Below are 21,826 nucleotides of genomic sequence, written 5' to 3'. Positions count from 1 at the left end.
ATAGAGTGGTGGCTCTTCACTACACAAAAACGAGTGCAGAACATTTATGATGAAATAGGTGTAAAGCTTTACCTGGTGGCTAATGTTAACAACACTGTAATGGTGTTACACATTAGCTAGCTATGCTATGTAACAGACAGTCCTGTCAGTTTGCAGACTTGACGGACTCTTCTCTCTTCTTTTTCCATTTTCCCTTTTTTGACAATTATGGGCCACATTAGCTGCAAAAGTCACACAGTATTGCTTTAAAGCTTAAGATTTCTACACCAATGCAAAGTCATGCTTAAGTCTCATTTCAATGAATGTTCGTAAGAGGAAGAAGTAGGAGGTTGGTAGTCTTAGATATATGTCATGTTTGTAGACAACTTTAATATATAGTTCATATAAATACGTATATATATATATATAAAAAGCTCAAGTTTAGCCGCCATTCTCAGAACTGAATCGGGACACTGTGGTATTTCCAAAGTCCCACATGAACCTGCCATCAGACACTTTTCTGTGAATGATAAAGAAACGTATTGGACATGAATCCATGCCTCAGTGACACATTTCCCAAGATGAATAATGTTGTCCAACCCTGGTCAGGGTGCATGACAAACTGTACAATGATATCGTTCTACTCAACTGTCAATGAGACCTTGCCTAAAGATACATTTTAGGTCACTTTTACACACAAAGCACAAGTGAAATGCAAACCCTTACAGAGCCTGCGGACTAGACTGGAATGAAACTTAGAGTTATCTGATCTATTGTGGTTGCACATGGCACTTTTTGTTTTAATACTGTGGTTTAACAAGTTACGTTATGGTAATTGTATGGTATCGACTCCAAGTATAGCTATTCCACCTAGTCGGGCGGCATCGCACTCTCCATAGAAACACAAGGTTAACATCAGCGTAAAGCCGTTTTACCGCGTACCAGCTTAAGGGTTTGCTATGGAAATGCCCAATTCATTCAAGGTAATTAAGTACAACTCCAGTAGAGAGGCAAATTGGACCTCAGATTCATGTTGAGCTCTCATATACTGTTGTATCAAAGCTCAGTAGAATTGCCCCAGAGAGAGAAGAAGAAAAATGCTTTCAGTCCAAAGCCATTGGGGGGGTGTAAACAGATTTGGGTCGGCAGCAGGCTTTCATTAGGGCCGCTGCTGTTCGGCCTCTAAGGTCTCTGATTGCTCTCGGATTGATTTAGATAGAGTTCTTTTCAATCTCTTTGGTCTTTTGGCTCTGCTCATTCACGGCTATCACACAGCTGGGCTCCCCATCACTGTCCACACATTTGTCAGAGTGTCCATTTACAACTAAGCGTATAGTCGTTTTTTCTCCAGTCTGTGTGATTAAAATCGTCTTTTTGCTGGAAGTTTCTTTTTCTAAATTGTTGGGCGTCTTTGTGTGTGTGAGCAGCATCACCGTTGGATGTCCATTGTTCTCGTCGGTGGCGACCTCGTTGGAGTCTGTGGGGGGGTTGCTGGGGCTGGCGTTGCCACAGCGGCAGCAGCAACACAGTATCCTACCAATAGGCCTGAAAACGACTCTGTACAGGCCGCGGCGGGCGCTCTCGCTCACGAAGCAGTACAGAGCGGGGTCCGCCACACAGTTCAGACTGGTCAGCAACAATGACAGGTGGTAGTAGTTAAATATTCCTGAAAAATAAGAAAACAGACCAAAGTTAGTCTGTTTCGGCAAAAACGTTACTGGATTACTTTTCAAAAAAGAAACTGTACCTGCAATGAAGTTGCAGTCTCGCTCCAGCATGGTGCGTACCAACAGGAAGACGTGGTAGGGGGAGAAGCAGACGAGGAAGATGAGGATGGTGCTGCCGACCAGCTGCCTGATCCTGGTCTTCTGATCTGGCTGCGTCCCGGCGCTCCGACCCACGGCGCGCAGAACACACAGGTAGCTGATCTGGACAGCATCAGGGTCAAGATAACACATTTACATATCATAATCCTGTCTTCGTCCTCTCTAAAAAAAAACACGTGTTTTTCAACAACTTCTTTTTACATGGGTTTGCATTTCTGTAGATAGAAATATAGGTTTGTATGGTAAATTAAGTAGAGACAAAGCAACCTTAGATAATTCATTCATTTTTTTATTACATAAGGCGGTTTTAGCAGTTTTGGAATGTATATGTGTCCAGTAAAAATGTGCTTGGACATTAGGACTTCAGTTATATTCCTTTACCCAAGATCACCTTGCTGAAGGCAGATCTTGTGAAGAAAGCAAGCTTACTTTTGCTAATTATATGCCATTTGTTATTTTCCCAAGATTCTCAGGTCAATTGCTTTACAAACATCACCTCTTAGACAGAGTGGAGAGCGGCATCAAAAGATATGTGTTTGTATCATTTTACTTTTTAGTAAAACAGTAGTAAAACAGTTATCATACCGATAAAATAGCCAGAGGAAACATGAAGCCAATAGTGAAGCGGTAATAGTTGATGGGATACTCCCACGGCTGCATGGGGTAGTGCTCGAAGCACACCGATTGGTTGTTGATGTCTTTGCTCAGTTCTTTATGGTGGAAGAAAACCACACCCACAGCGATCTCCTTCAGCCAGACGAAGGAGCTCACCAGCCACGCTGTACGCATGGAGCGGAGGGAGGTGAACCTGGAGACAATGATTGATTGATTGTAGCACACAGGAACTATGGTTAAAGGTTCAATCTTAAAAGAGAAGATTAATGTTACATTGGCAGAGACCTGCAGCTATATGTTTATTATACCAAACCGTAATTACCTTAAAGGGTAGACCACAGCCAAGTAGCGATCCAGGCTGATACAGCACAGGAAACCGATGCTGATGTAGATGTTCTCATAGAGCAGGAAACCACAGAGCTGACACAACCACTCTCTGTGGCTCCAGTCATCATCCTGTAAACAACAACACACATTCATATACAGAAACTACAGTCTCGGTATGTAGGTAGGTGAAAAGGGAATAAAAGCAAATCGAAATGGACTGCTACACAATTTTGTATTTGCATTGTACATGCAGGGTTTCACTTTACCTGGAAGAAGTACTGCAGCCACAGTGGTAAGGATGCCAGGTACAATAGATCAGACACTGTCAGGTTCATCAGATAAACTCCCAGCTCGTTCTTCTGCTTCAGCTGCACAGCAGCGTGGTACAGAGAGTAGATGTTGGAGGGAATACCAACCTGGGATTAGGAAGACAAATGATTGTGATTATTTTATTCTCTGGCACTAGTTATGTTTTTCCTACAATGCAGCATGCCTAGAAAACGTCCCTTCTGCTTACACAACTAAACAAGAACGTTGAGGTTGGATGATTCTAACATATTACCAACGTTTATGAGCCCAATGCCTACATTTTTCAAATTCAGGCTTTTGTTGTCCAACATCTGCACATGTCAAGGTTATATTTAGCATGTAGTAAGAGTATTGCAAGTTCAGTTAAGGTTACAAAACACTTACAGAAAGGTAAGGTATATTGTGGAACGTTTCTAAAAAGGCATTGTGTGCATGGGAGTGGTGCAGTGCTGACATTGTTTTAGGCTAACCCCAGAAGTTAGCATCACAAGGGTTCCCTGATCTGTGGCAAACACACATTTACGATACTTAGACCTTCTGATCATTATGATAATCTCCACATATTAACACCACTTTTGGATTTGTGAAGCATGAATGCAAAAGCCAGAAGTAAATATCTAACGTTAGCCTATAAACGAACTACATCACAGTCACATGACTTCACACCGCTAGGCTTAAGGCGGGTAGTGTTTGTCGTGATTACTTTATTTATTTTGTCACTTGATAGCAACAACCGTTTTTATGACACATTGGAGGTTCAGACATCCACCAGTGGAGTATTTGTTTTAGAACAAAACTACTTTGTAGAAAAGCTCTTAAGATCCATTTAAAGCATCAAACCAAAAGAAAACATTGATTTAACAAACGGGTAGAGCTAAAATGTTCAATCATTTCCGGGTTTTAGGACTTATTGGCACATTTTCTAAATGAGTTTTGGTTTAAATTTGATGTTAAACTTCACTTTCGCAAACAGCTGCTGTATAACATTTCAAATGATGCTTGGATTTCCCCCCCTGTATTTCACTAGGGACCGCTAAGTGACCGAAACACAGAGTAATCTACAGAGTGCTGAGGCTAAGTGCACCATTTGTCCTAATTCTATTACAGTGCTGACAAATAAAAAGCAGCTAATGCTAAAACGTACACACATCATCAAAGTGTGCACATTGGTGAATTCAAGGAGGAACTAGAATTTGTAGCACTTAGGAAATGTCAGTTTACGACCTCAACGATTACTTGTGCACTTTTATTAAGTATTCATACACCTTAACATTTTTGTGTGGAGGTATTCAAGATGCACACACACTTACCGTGAGCACCAGAATGTACACACTGGAGAAGACGTACTGGTGGACTTTATGGTTGATGGTACAGTTGGTCACTTCCTCCTCAGACATGTTGAGCACCATCACTACCCGCTTACACTCACGCCACCTTCAACATGCATGTCCACAGGAAGGTTTTAAGACATGCATGCTACTACAATGTAACAAAACAGATAAATCTTCATGTCGGATGGAGCACTCCATGGCCTAACTCGTCATCTGGGTCAGTGTCTCTCTTCTCTTTCATTTGTGGAGCTGTGGAACACAGACAAATATATCGTCAGAGATTATAAACATCTGATCAAATATTAGATTTAACTGGATGTAAATACTTACACAAACACAGACACACACTTAACATGGTAACATTAAGGGTATTAAACGGTAAAAGTCCTCACTTAGATGAGCAAAGGAATGACCATAATCTTTCAAACTACTGTTTGAATAAGCTAAGTAGTGTTGTAAACTATTGAATAAACTGAAATATACATCTGGTCTTGTTGGTCATAAATGATCAGTCAGTGTGTGTCCAGCAATTCCTCTGAGTCACTAAGTTGGCAATATTGCTAATTAAAGAAGAGGATGTTTTTAAGTTGTTGGGCGAAACTATTCAAATCCACCTGGAACAATCTGGAGCCTTTGATCAGAGCATAACTAGACACATACACTATAACTATATTCCATCAGAAAGGTCGGTGAACACGTCGTAGGAAGCTATTATTTTATAGCATAAACCAACCCTGGGTCTGAAGCTATGCTAGCAGCTAGCTCACAACAGGGCTTTGAGCTAAATGCTAACATCAGCATGCTAACACGCTCACAATCAGAATGCTATCAGGTACATGTTTAGCAGGTGGAAGAAGTGCTCACAATCAAGTTGTAATACCACTTAAGTTAAAGTCAAAATGTAGTAGCATCAAATATACTTAAAGTTCAAAATATAAAAGTACTCATTATGCAGAATGGCTTTTTTTCTGCAAGGTAAATCTTAATCCAGTTTATTCATATTTTGTATTAATAATATATATCTCCAAAGTAACTACTACTCTTCTCATATAAATGTAGTGGAGTAAAATGACAGTGGTGCTTCCAAATTGTAGTAGAGCATAAAAAAATAAGTAAATAGCCTACTCAAGTAAAGTACAAGTAACATAACATTGTACTGAAATACAGAACTCGAGTAGATGTGCTTACTTTCCACCAGTGGTTGCAAGCAAGCATGTGTGCCTTATTATGAATATTCAATTCTGATTGGTCAATTTGGACATCTCAGAGGTTGTTCATTCTCGCTAACACACCGCTGCTAGGCATAACATGACCGTTGCTAAGGAGGATCATTTGCGGTCATATCAACCCGCAAAGAAGATCGGTCTCTGTGCATTTACTCTGTCTGATGCCAACATAAAAAAACATATTTGCAAATAAAATGTTTTCTGAAATGTGTTCTTCTTACTTTATATTCCTGGCATTGCCATTTCATTGTGATGCAGTAGTGCAGTGCTGTATGTAAGTGTTTTAGGGTCACTGTTTTGACTTTCAATAACACATTTGAAAGAAGCCAGTGAATGAAAATAAAACAGATTTATGAAAGCATCTCAGTGCAGCGCTGCATCCTGAGCTGCAGCTTCTCTGTAACAGAGTCAGTGATACTTCTGAGTATAATCTCCACTAGATGTATTGGTCTTGGCATGCTGGTCCATTTAGAATAGCTCCATAATGACATACTAGAAAGCATTTAGAGCCATTTTCACACAACACACTCCAGCCACAAGTATCATATCTCCGTCCATCACTCTCTCTCTGTGCATTCCTGGAGTGTCACGCTGAACCATGATTGTAACCCTTATTCAGGCAGAGGAACGGAAGAAATGATACACAAACATTCAGATGTGAACTGTAGGAAAGATTTCACACCTTTTGCTCGACGACAGAGCAGTGAGCGGGGTGTGATGTCGTGCAGCTGTGAGTCACAACACCCTGTGACAGCCTGACCAATGTGTCACAGCAACGGAAACACATTCAGTTTGCAGAGACAAAAGTAAACAGATCTGTGAAAGAACGTCACAACATGCATTTGTAGTCCCTTCATGCTATAATACAAATAAAATAAAATGCGCTTATCTACTAATCAGAGGGTTGCTGCTTTGATCCCAGCCTCTGAAGTCAGCTTGTTGTAGTGTTCTTGAAAAAGATACTGAAACAAAAAATCTTCCTGAGTCTGCTTGAAAAGCCATTCAAACAATGTTCTTCTTATATTATTAGTAATGTATGTTAGTACTTAAATATTGCTTTACCTTTCTCTTTTAACTTTCATCTATGGATTTATACTCCTTTCAAACTTTCAATTCAATCACTTTCATGCATAAGGACTTTTATAGCTGTGTGTAGCCATAAGGGTTATTATTTAACATCTCAATGACATTCATACTAACCAAACCAAATTCACACTTATCCAACTACTCCTGCCACTTCACCTCCATCATACACACTTCATTCATTGGGGGCTGATAGGAACAGGTGCAACTAGGGCAATAACATGACACAAGGAGAGAAGACTTTTCAAAAATAAAAGAGGAAACCAAAAACTGGAACCATGACAGATTCACTTCCTGTTCAGCTCTACACGTGTATCTCATGAAGATGGACCCCCTCCTAATTCAGTGCTTTCACTGTTGACAATCCCCCCCCCCCCTCCCAGCCCACTGAGATGATGTAGTCCAGTCATAAAGAAGCACTGAGCAATTTCATCAAACTTGGAACTCAAATAAAATAAATCATGCAATTTACATTAAACAATTTACAATATACAACATAACCCTGAGGGTGTTAACACAGGAACAAAAGATGTTAACCACGTCTTCCGAAAAGCTGCACAGCATGCAAAGCTTGGAGAAACAAACAGTAGAATATAAAGAGGCAGAGTATGGGCACTCGGTCAGAGATAAACACAGGGATCTGAACCAAGCAGCCTCAGTGATCCCCAACTGAAGCAGAAACAGGAAGTCACGGAAACACATGGCTGCCCACAGAGGATTTAGCTCTATAGAGAAGCACATCCTTCACTACTGTGAGAAATAACAAACCTTTAAAGGAAAGACTGATGGAATCAATCAGACCAACACTAGTAGCCATAAAGTGACCAAAGCTTCCACTAACCCCCCCACTGTGTTACTGAAGGAGTCAGTTCTGTAGGGGAGCAGAGTTGCAGTTTCCTAACTGCTGGAGCTCACATTTTCACACCTCCCACATGAAGTCTTGATCAAGGCGTTCAGCAGACACTTTCCTCACTAATGATGCAACCTCTTGAGCTCTGGACTCATGGCTCTGGCAGGAAGAGGGGCTTGGAGAGGTTTTTAGAACAAATCCTGTCTGCAGATCTGCTCCTCTGGAAGACACATCTATGTACAGTAGCTGCCTGGAACTGAACTTGTTCAAACTGTATTGTACTGTATAGCAATCAGAACATGGACATCTGTTTATTTAGTGAGCTCTGTGTATTTATTATGTCCTAGGTGAATATGTTGTTACTCTCTTTGGCCATCATGAGGAAGGAGAGCCTTCAGAGCATCTGATCATTCTGATCTGATATATTACAACACGTTTCATACCGGAGTGAGACAGATAGCAGTTTACACTGAAGTGCACTGCTCATCACAGTTTAGCATTTGGTCTGTTTTTATTTCCTTTATAGGTTAGTTTATTTAACAGGGACAAAGTCACCCTAAAAACGAATAGGTATACGTATGTATATATAATATTTTAAATAATTTAAAGTTAATACAATCATTACAATCTTGCAATACAGATGCATGCCAATTAAAATAAACCCAAATAGCAACAGGTGACAGCAGCACAGAGAGAGGACTGTAGACATTACAAAGTGAAGACAGATCTGAGTCATAACACAATGTCTTTGACTCAGTTCTTAACAACCTGAATGTTGTTCTCTTGGTTGTTGGGATGGAGTTCCATTCAGCTCTAACTGAGAATGTAGATTGCCAATAAAGTTTTCCTGACTCAAAAAATGAGGCAGTGATGAGAATGTATTGAGTTCTCATTTTGTTATTTTTGTGTTTGTTTATATAAAGGCTGTAAGAGTTTAAGAGCAATAGCACTGCTCTAAAACATTTAGCCTAAAGGCCCTGACACACCAAGCCGATTTCGGCCGTCAATAGATGTCGGGCCGTCGATGAGCGTCCTGTCGCCCTACTTGGTGTGTTTCGCACAAGCACCCAGGAAGTGCGCCGGACTCTGATGAAAATATTCGTTGTGTCCAAACGGCGGTACTACAATTTCCGTATCAGTCCCTGACGTCACTGGGCCCAGAAATACTTTTCCCTATTAGGCGCTTTCACACCAAGTACTTTGCCGTACTTAGTTCCCAGTACTTAGTTCATCAGAACTCTTTAGTTCCCGGAACTGCATTAATACTTAATAGGCTAGGAGGTGTCAATACGTTGTTTATTCAATACTATCTCAGTTATCTTCATGAGTCGGATCACTTGTAGTTTTCAGTTAGCTGAACCAAGGACAAAGTGCATGTGTTTAAACCCCATAGTGGCCGGTATCAGTAACATATTAAATCAATGTGTCTGAGCTGCAGTGTATGTTCACAAAAGTTGAGCAAAGTTCGATTCCCTTCGTGGTTGAACGCTCCTGCCTGACTCACGGAAGAACAAAGTTTACCATCAACTTGAGCATGATACAAACAATGGCAAATAGAAAATCAAATCAAATCAAATCAGGTTTTATTTATAAAGCACATTTTAAAACGATTGTTGGTCGAGCCAAAGTGTTGTACATGCAAATAATAAATAACACATTACTACAATCGCAAAACAGAAGACAATAAATTACAACAGCAAATATAAAGATCAAACACAGGGAAATGTCATGAGTCGTGCTCCGCTCTGACTAGAAGGCCAGGGAGAAGAAGTGTGTCTTTAGTGTTGATTTAAAAAAAAAAAGGATTTTTACTCCAAATATGTTTGAGGTGGGCATTCATTTCAAACTTTCACATTTGAAGTCAGCAGTCTAATCTTCAAGCTATCACTCTTCCACCAAAATCCAAGCTTGTATCTGATCAAACCTGATCAACCATCCCAAACTGGCCAAACTTTGAAGGCAATTTCAAGTCCTTTTCCTTTTTTTGCTTAAGATAGTCAACAAAAACACACCGAAAAACTGGAACGTTGACTTGAATGAAATGTATTATGTCAACACATTTCATAACTGTATTAGGTTAGTAGAAAGCAATAATATTAAGTTGAACCTAGTATTTTAAACTAAATATTTTTGCTTTCAACTAACCTAATACAGTTATGTGAAATGTGTTGACATAATACATTTAATTCAAGTCAATGTTTTTTCAGTGAAGGCCGGTTAGCTCTGATAGTTAGAGCGTGGTGCTAATAAGGCCAATGCCATGGGTTCCATTCCAATACTGGCCGGTGGCAGTAACCTATAGAGTCAATGGAGGCTTCTCAATTCTTACATTTCCCCTCCTCGACTCCTATCCTTGTGTCTTAGTCCCGCCCACAGGAGATGCGAGCGGAGGAGTCGAGGAGGGGAACCGAGGAGAGAGGAGGGGAAGCAGCAGGCGGTTAGAGAAATGAGAAATCCTCTCCTTGAGCGGTCATTTTAAAGAGACGTCCATTAATGATGACAGAGGCACAGCCCTCTGTCTGATGGACAGATGTGTTCATGACGACTTATATATTTACTTTTAATTAATTCACAGTGCGGTATAATGAGACAATAACAGGCTACAGATGCGGACATATACACACACATATATTTATATAAATATATACAATTTAAAGTATGAGAGCACTCTCATAATAACGTAACACAATCAGAGACTGGATATATCCCCCCCCTCTCTCTGGTCGCTGAAATGGGGAATTGAAATTACGGGCCAAAAGTTGTATTTTCAAGTATTAAAAGTAAGCATAGGACACCAAACCAACTGAGACCCGTCTGTCCGCCGCATCTACGCACTGTACAACACGCATCTACACACTGTACAACACAAACCTACACACTGTGTACAACACGCACCTACACACTGTACAACACGCACCTACACACTGTACAACACACACACTGTACAACACACACCTACACACTGTACAACACGCACCTACACACTGTACCACACACACCTACACACTGTACCACACACACCTACACACTGTACAACACGCACCTACACACTGTACAACACGCACACTGTACCACACACACCTACACACTGTACCACACACACACCTACACACTGTACCACACACACACCTACGCACTGTACAACACGCACCTACACACTGTACCACACACACACCTACACACTGTACCACACACACCTACACACTGTACCACACACACCTACACACTGTACCACACACACACCTACACACTGTACCACACACACACCTACACACTGTAGGCCTACCACACACACCTACAGCTCCTAAAGCATATCATATCAGGCTACAGCCGTTGTGTATTTTATTATGTGAAGCACTAAATGGTTTTAGAAAGATATGGACTCTTTGTTTGTAGATATCTACTAAACTACAGCATACAAATACAGAGAGTAATGTAGGCCTGTTATACTGAGTGATATATATTATACACACTGCTCTGCTTTCTGCACGGACCTCACAGCTGTTCTCACTGGAAACATCGCGTCACGATGAAAGCAGTTACTAAAATAATATCCAGGGGATGCATGCAGAGCTGTCATTGGCTGAGATCAGTCCGGCCGTGCGTCACGCCTCCACCGTTCCCGGAAATACATCCGCGGAGGAGCCGTGGAGGAACCATCAGTGTATCCTCGATTATAGCTCCTCCAGAGAGCCTCCTCTCTCCTCTCTCCTCGATCATAGCTCCTCCAGAAAGCCTCCTCTCTCCTCTCTCCTCTCTCCTCGATCATAGCTCCTCCAGAGAGCCTCCTCTCTCCTCTCTCCTCTCTCCTCTCTCCTCGATCATAGCTCCTCCAGAGAGCCTCCTCTCTCCTCTCTCCTCGATCATAGCTCCTCCAGAGAGCCTCCTCTCTCCTCTCTCCTCTCTCCTCTCTCCTCTCTCCTCGATCATAGCTCCTCCAGAGAGCCTCCTCGATGCTCGGTCCTCGATGTGCATTTAGAGAAATGAGATGTCCTTCAACATGGCGCGCTGAAATCCATTTCCGGGTCACTACCGGAGGACCGAGGAATCGAGGAGTCGAGGAGGGGAAATTTAAGAATTGAGAAGCCTCTAATGTGTCTGCAGCATGTGGTTCAGAAGGTGAGCACTAACTTTCATATAGGTCAGCATTCTACCCTTCATCCTATCTCTTCCTCTTTGTGACCATGTGGCCTAATGGACTGACTTTGGATCTGAAGATTGAGTGTTCTTTCCCTCTCGTGGTTGAAAGTTGAATAGACCTGTTGGAACAATATTTGCTGGCAACTTGAGCAGAATACAAACAATGTTGGTTAAGATTAAAGGAAAACATTTGGCTTCAAATATTTGGGAGAAAGTGGGCATTAATTCCACTAACTTTCTCTTGTCAAGTCAGCAGAATACAACTGATATCTCCTATCATCAACTCCAAGATTTAGGCAGACCTGATTGATCAATTTGTATGTGCACTCCAAAACAAACTAAAGACACCTGGTGGCCTTGTTAAGATGATATAGCTGTCATTTACACATCGAGCCCAAGACAATAGAATTCCTGTTTTATTCCTGATACCTTTTTCTAACTACCTGCCAATTTACATTAATTCAACAAAATTCTTGTTTTAGCTCTATTTTTGGTCTCCACCACCTGCTGTTCACCAGTGAGACTCTAACTGTGTCTGTCTGCCATTTGATATTTACAGTTCATAAACCTGGTACAGCAGTGAATCAAAATGGTAAACTTGCAAGAATGACAAGTTTCTACTATTGTGAATGTGTTATTAGCCGCTTTCACACCAAGTACTTTGCCGTACTTAGTTCCCAGTACTTAGTCCCGCCGAACTCTTTAGTCCCGTAACTGTCCTAGTAAATCGTGTTCACACCGGAATAAGTCCCTGAGGGTGGATTAGGCAAATGAAGCCGCTGACGTCACTTCTTCTTCTTCTGCTTTGGGTTTACTGGCGCCTCCGACGCTGTATCCAGTTCTTATTATACATCCATGGTCCCGCACCGTCGTGTCTTTTCGGCCGTGCCGACACCGAGCTGTCGGCAAAAGAAATCACTCTGATTGGCTGTTCAGCTTAGCGAATCAGTGCGTGAGAAGCGAAACGGAAGTGAAGAAGGCACACACAGACGGCTATTATTTTTCATTTTCATCTCACCTGGACGCAAGAATTTATTTTACATCATGGCGATCTGGAATGAAGAAACCGAAGACCAACTCAGTTGCCACGTAATTTGCTGCCACACTTCCTGCATGAGGTGGACAATAGCTTCTTCAAGTATGTTACGTCCGCACTAGGGGATGAGGAAATGCAACACACACCAGTTGGAATTGGTAATAATTATAAAGGAGTTTATTATATAGCAGATTAACAAAAATGGCAGGCAAGCAGCCTGGAACAAACAAAGTGGCCAAAAAGGCGCAGTTTTAAATGGGCAACCAAACAAAGGGAGGACTCTAAAATGGGAGCCTAAGTAAATACAAAGAGATATACACTAACAACCAAAATAACAACCCTCACTATCAAAGTGGTACAACTAAAGGCCCTGACACACCAAGCAGTCACCAGAGAACTTGCCGACGCCGACTGTTGCGTCGCCGTGTTCTCCTGCGTCTTGGCCATGTGTCGCACTGGAACACACCGCAAAGACTTCAGCCGAGCACGTACGAACTGCGCATGCGTGAGTGGCAATAACTCTCCTTACCAGCAGGCGGCGGTAGTGTGTATTCGTCATTCAAAAGAGGCAACAACCGGAAGACAGAGAAGAAGAACAGACTGCGTGATCTAAACAAACAACAAATAGCATGTGCGTTCCATTTTCACTCTCGTCCATCGAAAACATGTTTCGTGCGGTACTGGAGCTATCAGCCATTGGAGTGTTGCTTGTGGAAGACATTCTCAAGCAACCGTTTCGCTTCTCATGCACTGATTCGCTAGCTGAACAGCCAATCAGTGATATCTCTGTCCGACTGCCTGTGGCCGACGCATGGCCGATTCAAAATAAGAAAGGCCAAATAAGGCGTGTCACGGCCGACGGTGCGGGACACACCAAATTGAGTTTGGGCGACAGGGCACGCTTCGTCGTCCGACTAACGAAAACGGCCGATTTCGGCCTGGTGTGTCAGGGCCTTAAAGGGCCCATGTCATGGCCATTTCCACTGATCATAATTACATTGTTGAGGTATACTAAAATAGATTTATACTGTGCAATTTTCCAAACTCACATTGGTTTCGCATACAGCATCTCTGTAAAGTATGTGTATTCAGCAGTATTCACGCTCTCCACTAAACGACTCGTTGGAGCTCTTGCCCCCCCCTCCCTGTGAGCCTAGTGTGCTCCGATTGGTCAGCTCGGCCACTCTGTTCTGATTAGTCAACCACCAGAGAGGCTCCGCCCATGTCTAACAGTGCTTTTTCCGGCTGCTCTCAGCGGAACATCAGTCTTATAATGGCGTCGGTACAGCCGTATATTTTATACGCTAACTAACCAAACTGTACCTACAACTGTTGTTATAGAAGAGTGTGACGGCCCCAGGGCCTTTGTCTTACGATGGGGTGGAGCTGAAGAGGCTAATCAGCGCGATCACGGACACCTGGCCGGAGCCGAGGTGCTAGCCAGCTGCCCGGAGTCACACGGCGGCCCCTCTCTCTCTCCAAATCGGCTCAGCGATCCTCTCCCCTCGACCACCTATCTCTGCATTTACCACAATAAATGTGCCGTGGTTTTGTAAACTTGTGTATGTCTCCTTGTCTTTCCGTTGTGGCCTACGAGCCGGTCATAACAAAGAGTAAGTTATTTTTACCTGTTATAAACTACTACTGTTTGATGAGAAATCAAATCATGGTTTGCTATATATGAATGATATGTTATAGGAGCAAATAATTCAGGGAAGAAAGGATAGGCCTACTAAGTATTTCCATTAAACTTTATTTTTAGAAATTTACAAAATGAACGTAAATATACATATATACACGGTATATCATCAATTACTCCCCGTTGTCGGCATCTTGCCTATAGCAGCTGGGGCTTTTTAGGACGATGCATCAGTGTGGTAGTCCCGTCATGTATTGTGCGCCAGGATCTGGCTGGACGAAATCAAATGCAAATCACAAAATATTAGAGAAACTTAGTTGTTTTAGATTCGTTAGTAGTAGTTGTGGTAGGAGTCTATCAAATGAACACAGTAGCTTGCCAGCTAATATGCTAACCTAGCTTTGTTTACCTTGGTAGCTAACACGATATGAACGCTAGCTCGGAGGAACGGCAACTATAATGTAGAGTAATAAAACTACTATGAACAAAAGCTAGTGGTTCATATTAGGCTAGCAATAACGTGTTTATAATTGCAATCTTATACGGGTAGTCTGCTACGTTCGGTCATTCATTGTAACGCAGGGTTGCCAACTCTCACGCATCTGGCGTGTGACACACGCTTTCACTCTCAATCTCACGCTCTCACGCTGCCCAAACTATTCTCACGCCAAAAATAAGAATACGAAGACTAGAAACGGTTTTGAAAACTTTTGTCACGTAGTGATCGTCTTCTCAATAGAACATCTTTGATAATGTCTTCTGGCCAATCAGAATCACGATAACGGCGTGGTGTTGTTGCAGGAATTCCCGACGGAGAATACTTTTGCGGTAGTACATCTCTATACATCGATACAACATTACGTGTTGATAGAAATCAACACGTAATGAAATAAGACCCCACGGTTTGATGATTGATAGGTGTGTGGGCTGTCTTTCATTTTGACACACAGAACAATGGGGGCTATCCACCCTTATCCACAATGTAAAGTAATTCACACAGCCTCTTCTGTGAGGAGCAGCAGGTTCAGCTTTCAGAACAAAGTAACACAAAACTAATATGGCATTCATTTTTTTAAATGTGTAGTAATAGATTTATTTATTTTTCTTCTCAAGAGAGTACCAGAATGTGTATTTTATGTTAGTATTTAAAAAATTCTCCTGGGGGAGAATCCCCCCACACCCCCCTGCAGGGGTTGGGTTTTCAGCATGTCAACTCTTTCACTTGTGGGGAAATTGCAGGATTGGCTCCAGGTCGCCCTTTTTATTTCCTACAAGACAAATGTGCCTTTTTATTTCATACAGTTCAATTGGGATTGAGACAGGGAAATAATCTAAACCTCACGCGTGGCGTTTCACTGTCGGGGGGAGCGTGTATGTAATTACATTGCAAATACTGACTTGAGCCCCACCACTGTATGGGTTAGCCCTACCAGAGATTACCCAACAAAAATACTCTGAAGCGCATGCGCAGATCTAAGATCCAGTAGAAATGATAAAAAAGTAAAAGTCTGCTGCTTATTGTTCTACTAGGCCAAAATAGAGTCAAAGAGTATATGAGAGTGAGAGTGTGTTAATTAATATATTTGGCAGTTTGGAGTAAGTCTGTAGATTTGTTTGTGTGTGTGTGTTTCATGTATAGGCCTCTCACGATAATTAATTTTGTTGGATACATTTTCCCGGAAATTATTGCGATAAGCGATAATATTGTCGGCACCGTTGTATGACCATTTTAGACCACTGACATAATGATAATATATAATAATTATTCAAGTACATCCTTTCAAACTGCTTGTCACATCCTCATGTAAATGGCAATTTATCGAGGTCAGAAAAGTTATCGAGTTCATTTTTATTTATCGTACGATAAGTCAATTAATTGCTTATCGCGACAGGCACACAATAAAACAGTGGAAACAAACATGTTTGACTTTCATTAGTGAATGAAACTGTGTGCCCTTTATAGTCTGTGTCCATTATTGTGTATTTGTATATATTGTATATATATCCTATATATATGCTAAGGTCCCGCTGCTGACACGATAGCAGTCATTTCGTGCGCATATGTGTAATTAAACCGAATTAAACCCATGATATGAAAATCTCACTCCAGCCAGGTACCCAAAGTTGGCAACCCTGTTGTAACGTCATGAATACATTGTTTTTGCACTAGCATGTATAGCTAGCCTCGTTAGCCATACATGCAGTATGTACATGTACTGTCACAATGTACGGTAAATCAGCCGGAGTATACTGTATGAGCTGGGCTTGTTTAGTGTAATAAAACCACTATGAACAAAAGCTAGTGATTCATATTAGGCTAGCAAGAACGTGTTTTCCCGAGCAAACCCATGTCTAGCTCCGTTGGTTAGCTCGGTAGCATACACGCTACGCCAGCTATAATGTAATTACGTTTCGCGACTGACCGTACGGCAAATCACCCAGAGTATACTGTCTATGAGTATTTCGTGTGTGAATGCAGACATTCTCCTGCTATGAGATACATGTACTGTATGCAAGGCCATCTGCTGATATTAGAGTTGATATATGGAAACGCTAGCAACTTAGTTAGCACAGTTAGCACTGTGTCAATGGCTTAGCAGTCTGACACAGTTTATACATTTAAACAGTCTTGTTTGATAAATACACAAATAACAATGCAAACTTACAGGTTGTGTACCCGAATCTTCCCCTGCTCCAAACGGTCCAAACAAACTAGGAATAGCATCGTCCTTCAGTTTCAAATGCTGTGCATATCCGGCCTCAAACTGGGCAATGTTTTGGAAGCTTTCGTCTGTGAAATGCCGGTTCTTCGATCCTCTGAAGGAACAGTGTTAAAAAGAAATTTCAACCACTGACTTCGTCGTGGTTCTTCCGTCGGTAGGACAAACAGCTCAGATTTCTCCTCACATTTCAGGAAACAGGTCCTTGGCAGTGGCATGACTGGATCGATTGTGAACTGAACCAGAGCTTCCAACAGTAAATGTTAGGCTGGCAGAGGGTGCGGCCAGCGCCGCTGGGTGTGGCCATAGCTCTTCGGGATTGGTCCATTTCGTTCCGGGTACCGCATGACATCATGCCGTACCCGGAACTAAATGGAAGACTCAAATGGGCAGTGACGTATCTCCAACGAGGCGTTTTGGGGAGGTATTTTCTGTGTTAGAGTTTTACTCGCTACAGGGTGTACTTTGAGGGTTTTGACTCTGCACACCGTTTACATGCATAAAAACCTTCATAACACACAAGGGGACGGGTAATAACCGGAAAAGCATGACATGGGAGCTTTAACAAAGGAGCCTGTATGCAAACACAGCTATACTGAGACAACAGTCAACATAATACTATCCTAATCTAACACATCTAACCACATCAATACTACCACACGAGTTAACCACTGTTAACAGAATTTCACAATCAATCTAAGAGCACGTAGCGAGAGGCGTCTGTTCACATAACAGAGCCTCCTGACTGATCGTTGTCCCCAGGCTTTGTAGTCGTCTCCGGAAGGTGTGCGCCGGATGTGCGCCGGGATTGGAGTGCGTCGGGCCCGGGGGCGGACCAGGAGATGAGTAGCCAATGACGTCAGGGCAACCGCACAGCTCATTTACATATAACACAACAACAGAGTTAGCAGAACCGGGAAGGCAGCAGCCGTAACAAAGTATTTAAAAAGACGCCTTTATCATATTCTGAGATATCAAATAATGATTTCACAATAATAATATTACGGGGGCCGAGAGGTGCAGACGCGCCTTTATAATCCTTGAACATCAACAACGCTCCGGTCCCAGCTGTGTGTGTGACTTTTTAGTGTCAATGTCTCATCAGGATGGTGAAGATGTTTCTTATTTTGCATGAGTTTTGACACATTTGTGTTTTTATATTTGCATTGCTTCTGAAGCCGAGGTGTCTTTCTTCGAATGCACATTTTTGGGCCAATGTAGCACGTTTGCACCTGTTGGCCACCATATCATATCAATAAATACACACTTGAAGAATATAAACACATTAGGCGCTTTCACACCGGAGTACTCTTCCCCTTACTTTTCCCTTTTACGTGTAGTTCCGATAGTTCCTGGGATTTTGCGTTCACACCAAAAAGAGAACTTAGTTCATGAGAACTTTTCCCCCCTTTTCAGTCCCTGCTAGAGAGCAGGCACTTTCCTGGGGAGAAAAAAGTTCCAACTTCTGATTGGCTGGGCGATTTGCAAACCATGGCCCGTAAAAAATGTTGTTTGTGAAGCCGCCATTGTATTTGCTGGCATTAGCATTATTAGCATTAGCATTAGCCCAGCGCACCAACGGAGAGAGACTAACTTATGGCAACACAAAAAAAAACATTGGAGCGGTGGAGTGATGAGTAGGTGTCGGCGTTCTGGCGATTTACTCGGAAGCCAGTCCCCAACTCCGGGGACTTCCGGCCGGGGACTTCGGGTGGCAGTATACGCCGTGAAGCTGTTTGCGGCCTGCCAGTAAACCCAAAGCAGAAGAAGAAGAAGTGACGTCAGCGGCTTCATTTGCGTAATCTTCCCTCAGGGACTTATTCCGGTGTGAACGCGATCTGTACTTTAGTTCCATGGGGGAACTAAGTGCTGGGAACTAAGTACGGCAAAGTACTTGGTGTGAAAGGGGCTAATGTGCCAGTAGAAATGGTTCTTGTGCCTACTCAGTATTTTAGAAAATGCATGTTGTTAATTATGTGCAGAGGTTTGTTAAATGGGTATCAGGCTGCTGCTCTAGCTGTGATCATTCATTGCCTTGATTATAATGAGACCAATGTGTACGTGTCCCGATGCAGACTCTATCAGAAGTCTCCTCGCCTGCAGAGGAGAGCAAGTCTCGTTTCTCTAAAAACAGATCAATAAATAACAAATGACCATGTGGTCACTGCCTCCATATTAACTTCCAGCTGCAATGCCATTGTTGCTCAATCATCAGCGACCCTGACAGCGGTAACCAGGGCAACAGCAGTAAGTAGTGCATCAGGCAACAATGCGGGTCCCGCTCACTGCCGCTCCTCTACCTCACAGCAGAATGTTACCCTCATATTTAGCCTCATTATAAATGGTAGCCCTGTTATATGATCACCTATTGGAATATTGATGAAAGTGAAACAGTATCACATATTCAGATCTCATCGTGATAGACATATTAACACTTTTCGTCCAAGTGACCACTTTTCCTAACTTTCTTACTCCTTACTTGTAAACTTGGGAGTAAAACATAATTAGTTTGTTTTTACGTTATCCCAACACAACACCGCAGGCAGCTAGCTAACCAATCAGAGCAGAATGGGCTCTGGTTTCAGACAGAGGGTGAAAAGAGTCACGGTAGAGGCACATAATACAAATATGAACCTGTACATTAGCAAAATATGTGCTCTTAAAGCAATTTTTGTGCAGAAATGTCTCTTATAAATCCCACTTAAAATTTAATATGGATACAAAATATGTTTTTTTAAGTGTTACGACCACAAAATGATAAAGCCTACACTTGATTGGCAATGAAAGAGCCACATTATCGTAGGTCCTTTTTATCTGAACAATGGTCCATACAGGTGCCCAGAGACAAATGTGTATTCTGTGATATTGGGCTATAAAATGACACTTCACTGATTGAGTACGGAGATTTGTTTTACTGAATGCTTTATCATCGTGTTTATCATGATCACTGACAGTCTGATCACACTTCCTGTTAACATCTTACAACATATCAAGTTTTAGGGGATCGGAGAGACAACTTGATTACTGCGCCTTCTCTTGGCTCTGTTTTTAGGCTTCAGATAATCCAGACTTCGGCCAGTCAGAGGTCATTTCAAAGAGTTCCTATGGGCGGTTTGACATTTTCAGATTTGTGTCCCTGTCCCTTCCGATGGTGAATGTCTGACTTGACAGCAGAATATCCTGCAGGAACAGTTGAGATTATTTGCCAGTTGCCCTGCATGCTTTTTGTGGTTGTAATTACAACAGTTGGCCCTATTCTATTCCCCCCAAAGCACTGGACAAACTAAACGTCTGACTTGATCACGCCACAGAGGAAAACATAACTGACAGTCCTACAGTGCTCTAAACCAGACGTAATTGAATCCACCCAATCGTTGGTGAGGCGTTTCACTGCCGACCAATGGCCTCACCGACGCCAAATGAATTACGGATCATCTGGGGAGTATGAACGTTTGAAAATGTTTTGTCAATCCACCCAATTTGTGTCTGCGACATTTATATAGTAAAAATGAGCGAACATTTATAGACCTCAACTTCCATTGTTCATTGGTTACGACAAATGGGGGTTTCCCTTTCCTGTGGTGCGGTCTATAGGTTTTGATGCATGTAAATGTTCTGTAAAGGCTAAAATAACAGTAGTGCAAGTGCAGTTTTCAAGCTTATGTATTTGTGTTGTTTCTTTCTAAGATTGACATTTGTCGTACAGATGAAGCAATACAATTCCAAGAAAAATACTGTGTGAAAAATAAATAACAGAAGTGGTCACTGCTGCAATTCACGAACAAAGTCATGACTAAATAGAAGCTATAAAAATATGTAATGCAATTGTTGTTGCTGATATTATTGTCTTGTCATGTGCATGATGCTGCGATTTAATATTTATATATTATAATATCTGCTATTTCCATATGTAAAACACGTGTACAGCACCTGAGCATTCTCTTATAGCGTTATACTACCTGTGGATATTCATATTTCAGAAGCTGACTCCACACATGATGACTGTATGAATATTTCATAAAGCTCTGCATGAGCTGCTGAAAACAGTCAGTGAAAAGTCATCTGAAGCCAGGTTGATTTCTGTGTGCTGCAGAGTAAATAAAGTCCTCCAGCTCAGTGCTGAGTGACAGACTTACAGATAAGATGAATTATTAATAACTGAAGAGGCTGCAGGCATTCTGACCACAGTTCAGTCCTCATATTAAACCATCGATCCCTCAGAACAATCCACATTCAACGGGAATCCACCAAAATGCCACTTCAGATATAATTACCAGAAATCAAACACTGTCGCTAATGTAACCATTACAAATCATTATTTTTAAGGGGAAAAAAGACGCTTCAAACATAATCTATATTCAACAGGAATCCGCAGACATGTGAGTTTTTATTAGTTAATAACTAATTAAAAAAAAGCGCTTCGATTTACATTTGTCCGCAAAGGTTACACATATAATCTGTACTGTGAGAATCTCAAATTCAGAAAGTCTAGTTGAGCATATTATTTACATGAAAAAACACACTTATTTCTTACCTAATCTCTCCGATCTGAAGGTCCGCATCAGACTGAAGACATCTCTCTCCTCTCGCTCTCGCTCTCTCGCTCTCGCTCTCTCGCGCGCTCTTCCTGCTGACTGAATGCAAGATGAGATCACAAGCATATGTATTTTCTTTAAATATGTGTTTTATAGCCTGTAAAACTGGTGTGGTATATCTATTTCTTACACGAATTGGAGGGTATACTT

At 41.9% G+C, this 21,826-nt stretch overlaps 1 protein-coding gene across 1 annotated transcript; it reads right to left on the bottom strand.

The window, feature by feature from the left end:
* Positions 1-338: 338 nt before the first annotated feature.
* Positions 339-21,691, bottom strand: LOC117486620 (ovarian cancer G-protein coupled receptor 1). The gene is made up of 7 exons (XM_034135122.1): positions 21,616-21,691; positions 4,367-4,636; positions 3,014-3,163; positions 2,743-2,876; positions 2,391-2,613; positions 1,727-1,907; positions 339-1,645 (listed from the first exon to the last, which is right to left on the bottom strand). Exons 2-7 carry the CDS (start codon positions 4,463-4,465, stop codon positions 1,191-1,193), a joined length of 1,242 nt encoding a protein of 413 aa, XP_033991013.1. The 5' UTR covers positions 4,466-4,636; positions 21,616-21,691; the 3' UTR covers positions 339-1,190.
* Positions 21,692-21,826: the final 135 nt, after the last annotated feature.

This window comes from Trematomus bernacchii, unplaced genomic scaffold, assembly GCF_902827165.1.
Source record: "Trematomus bernacchii unplaced genomic scaffold, fTreBer1.1, whole genome shotgun sequence".
Lineage (NCBI taxonomy): Eukaryota > Metazoa > Chordata > Actinopteri > Perciformes > Nototheniidae > Trematomus > Trematomus bernacchii.
Note: the sequence above shows the minus strand (reverse complement) of the source record. Positions and strands in the feature narration are given on the sequence as shown.

Bases quoted from the DNA above. Each gene is read 5' to 3' on its own strand.
- LOC117486620 (XM_034135122.1), bottom strand. From the start codon at position 4,465: ATGGTGCTCAACATGTCTGAGGAGGAAGTGACCAACTGTACCATCAAC. The intron at 1,908-2,390 runs GTATGATAACTG...GATGCTGTCCAG, and splicing joins TTCCTCTGGCTATTTTATCG to ATCAGCTACCTGTGTGTTCT. The intron at 1,646-1,726 runs GTACAGTTTCTT...CTTATTTTTCAG, and splicing joins AGACTGCAACTTCATTGCAG to GAATATTTAACTACTACCAC.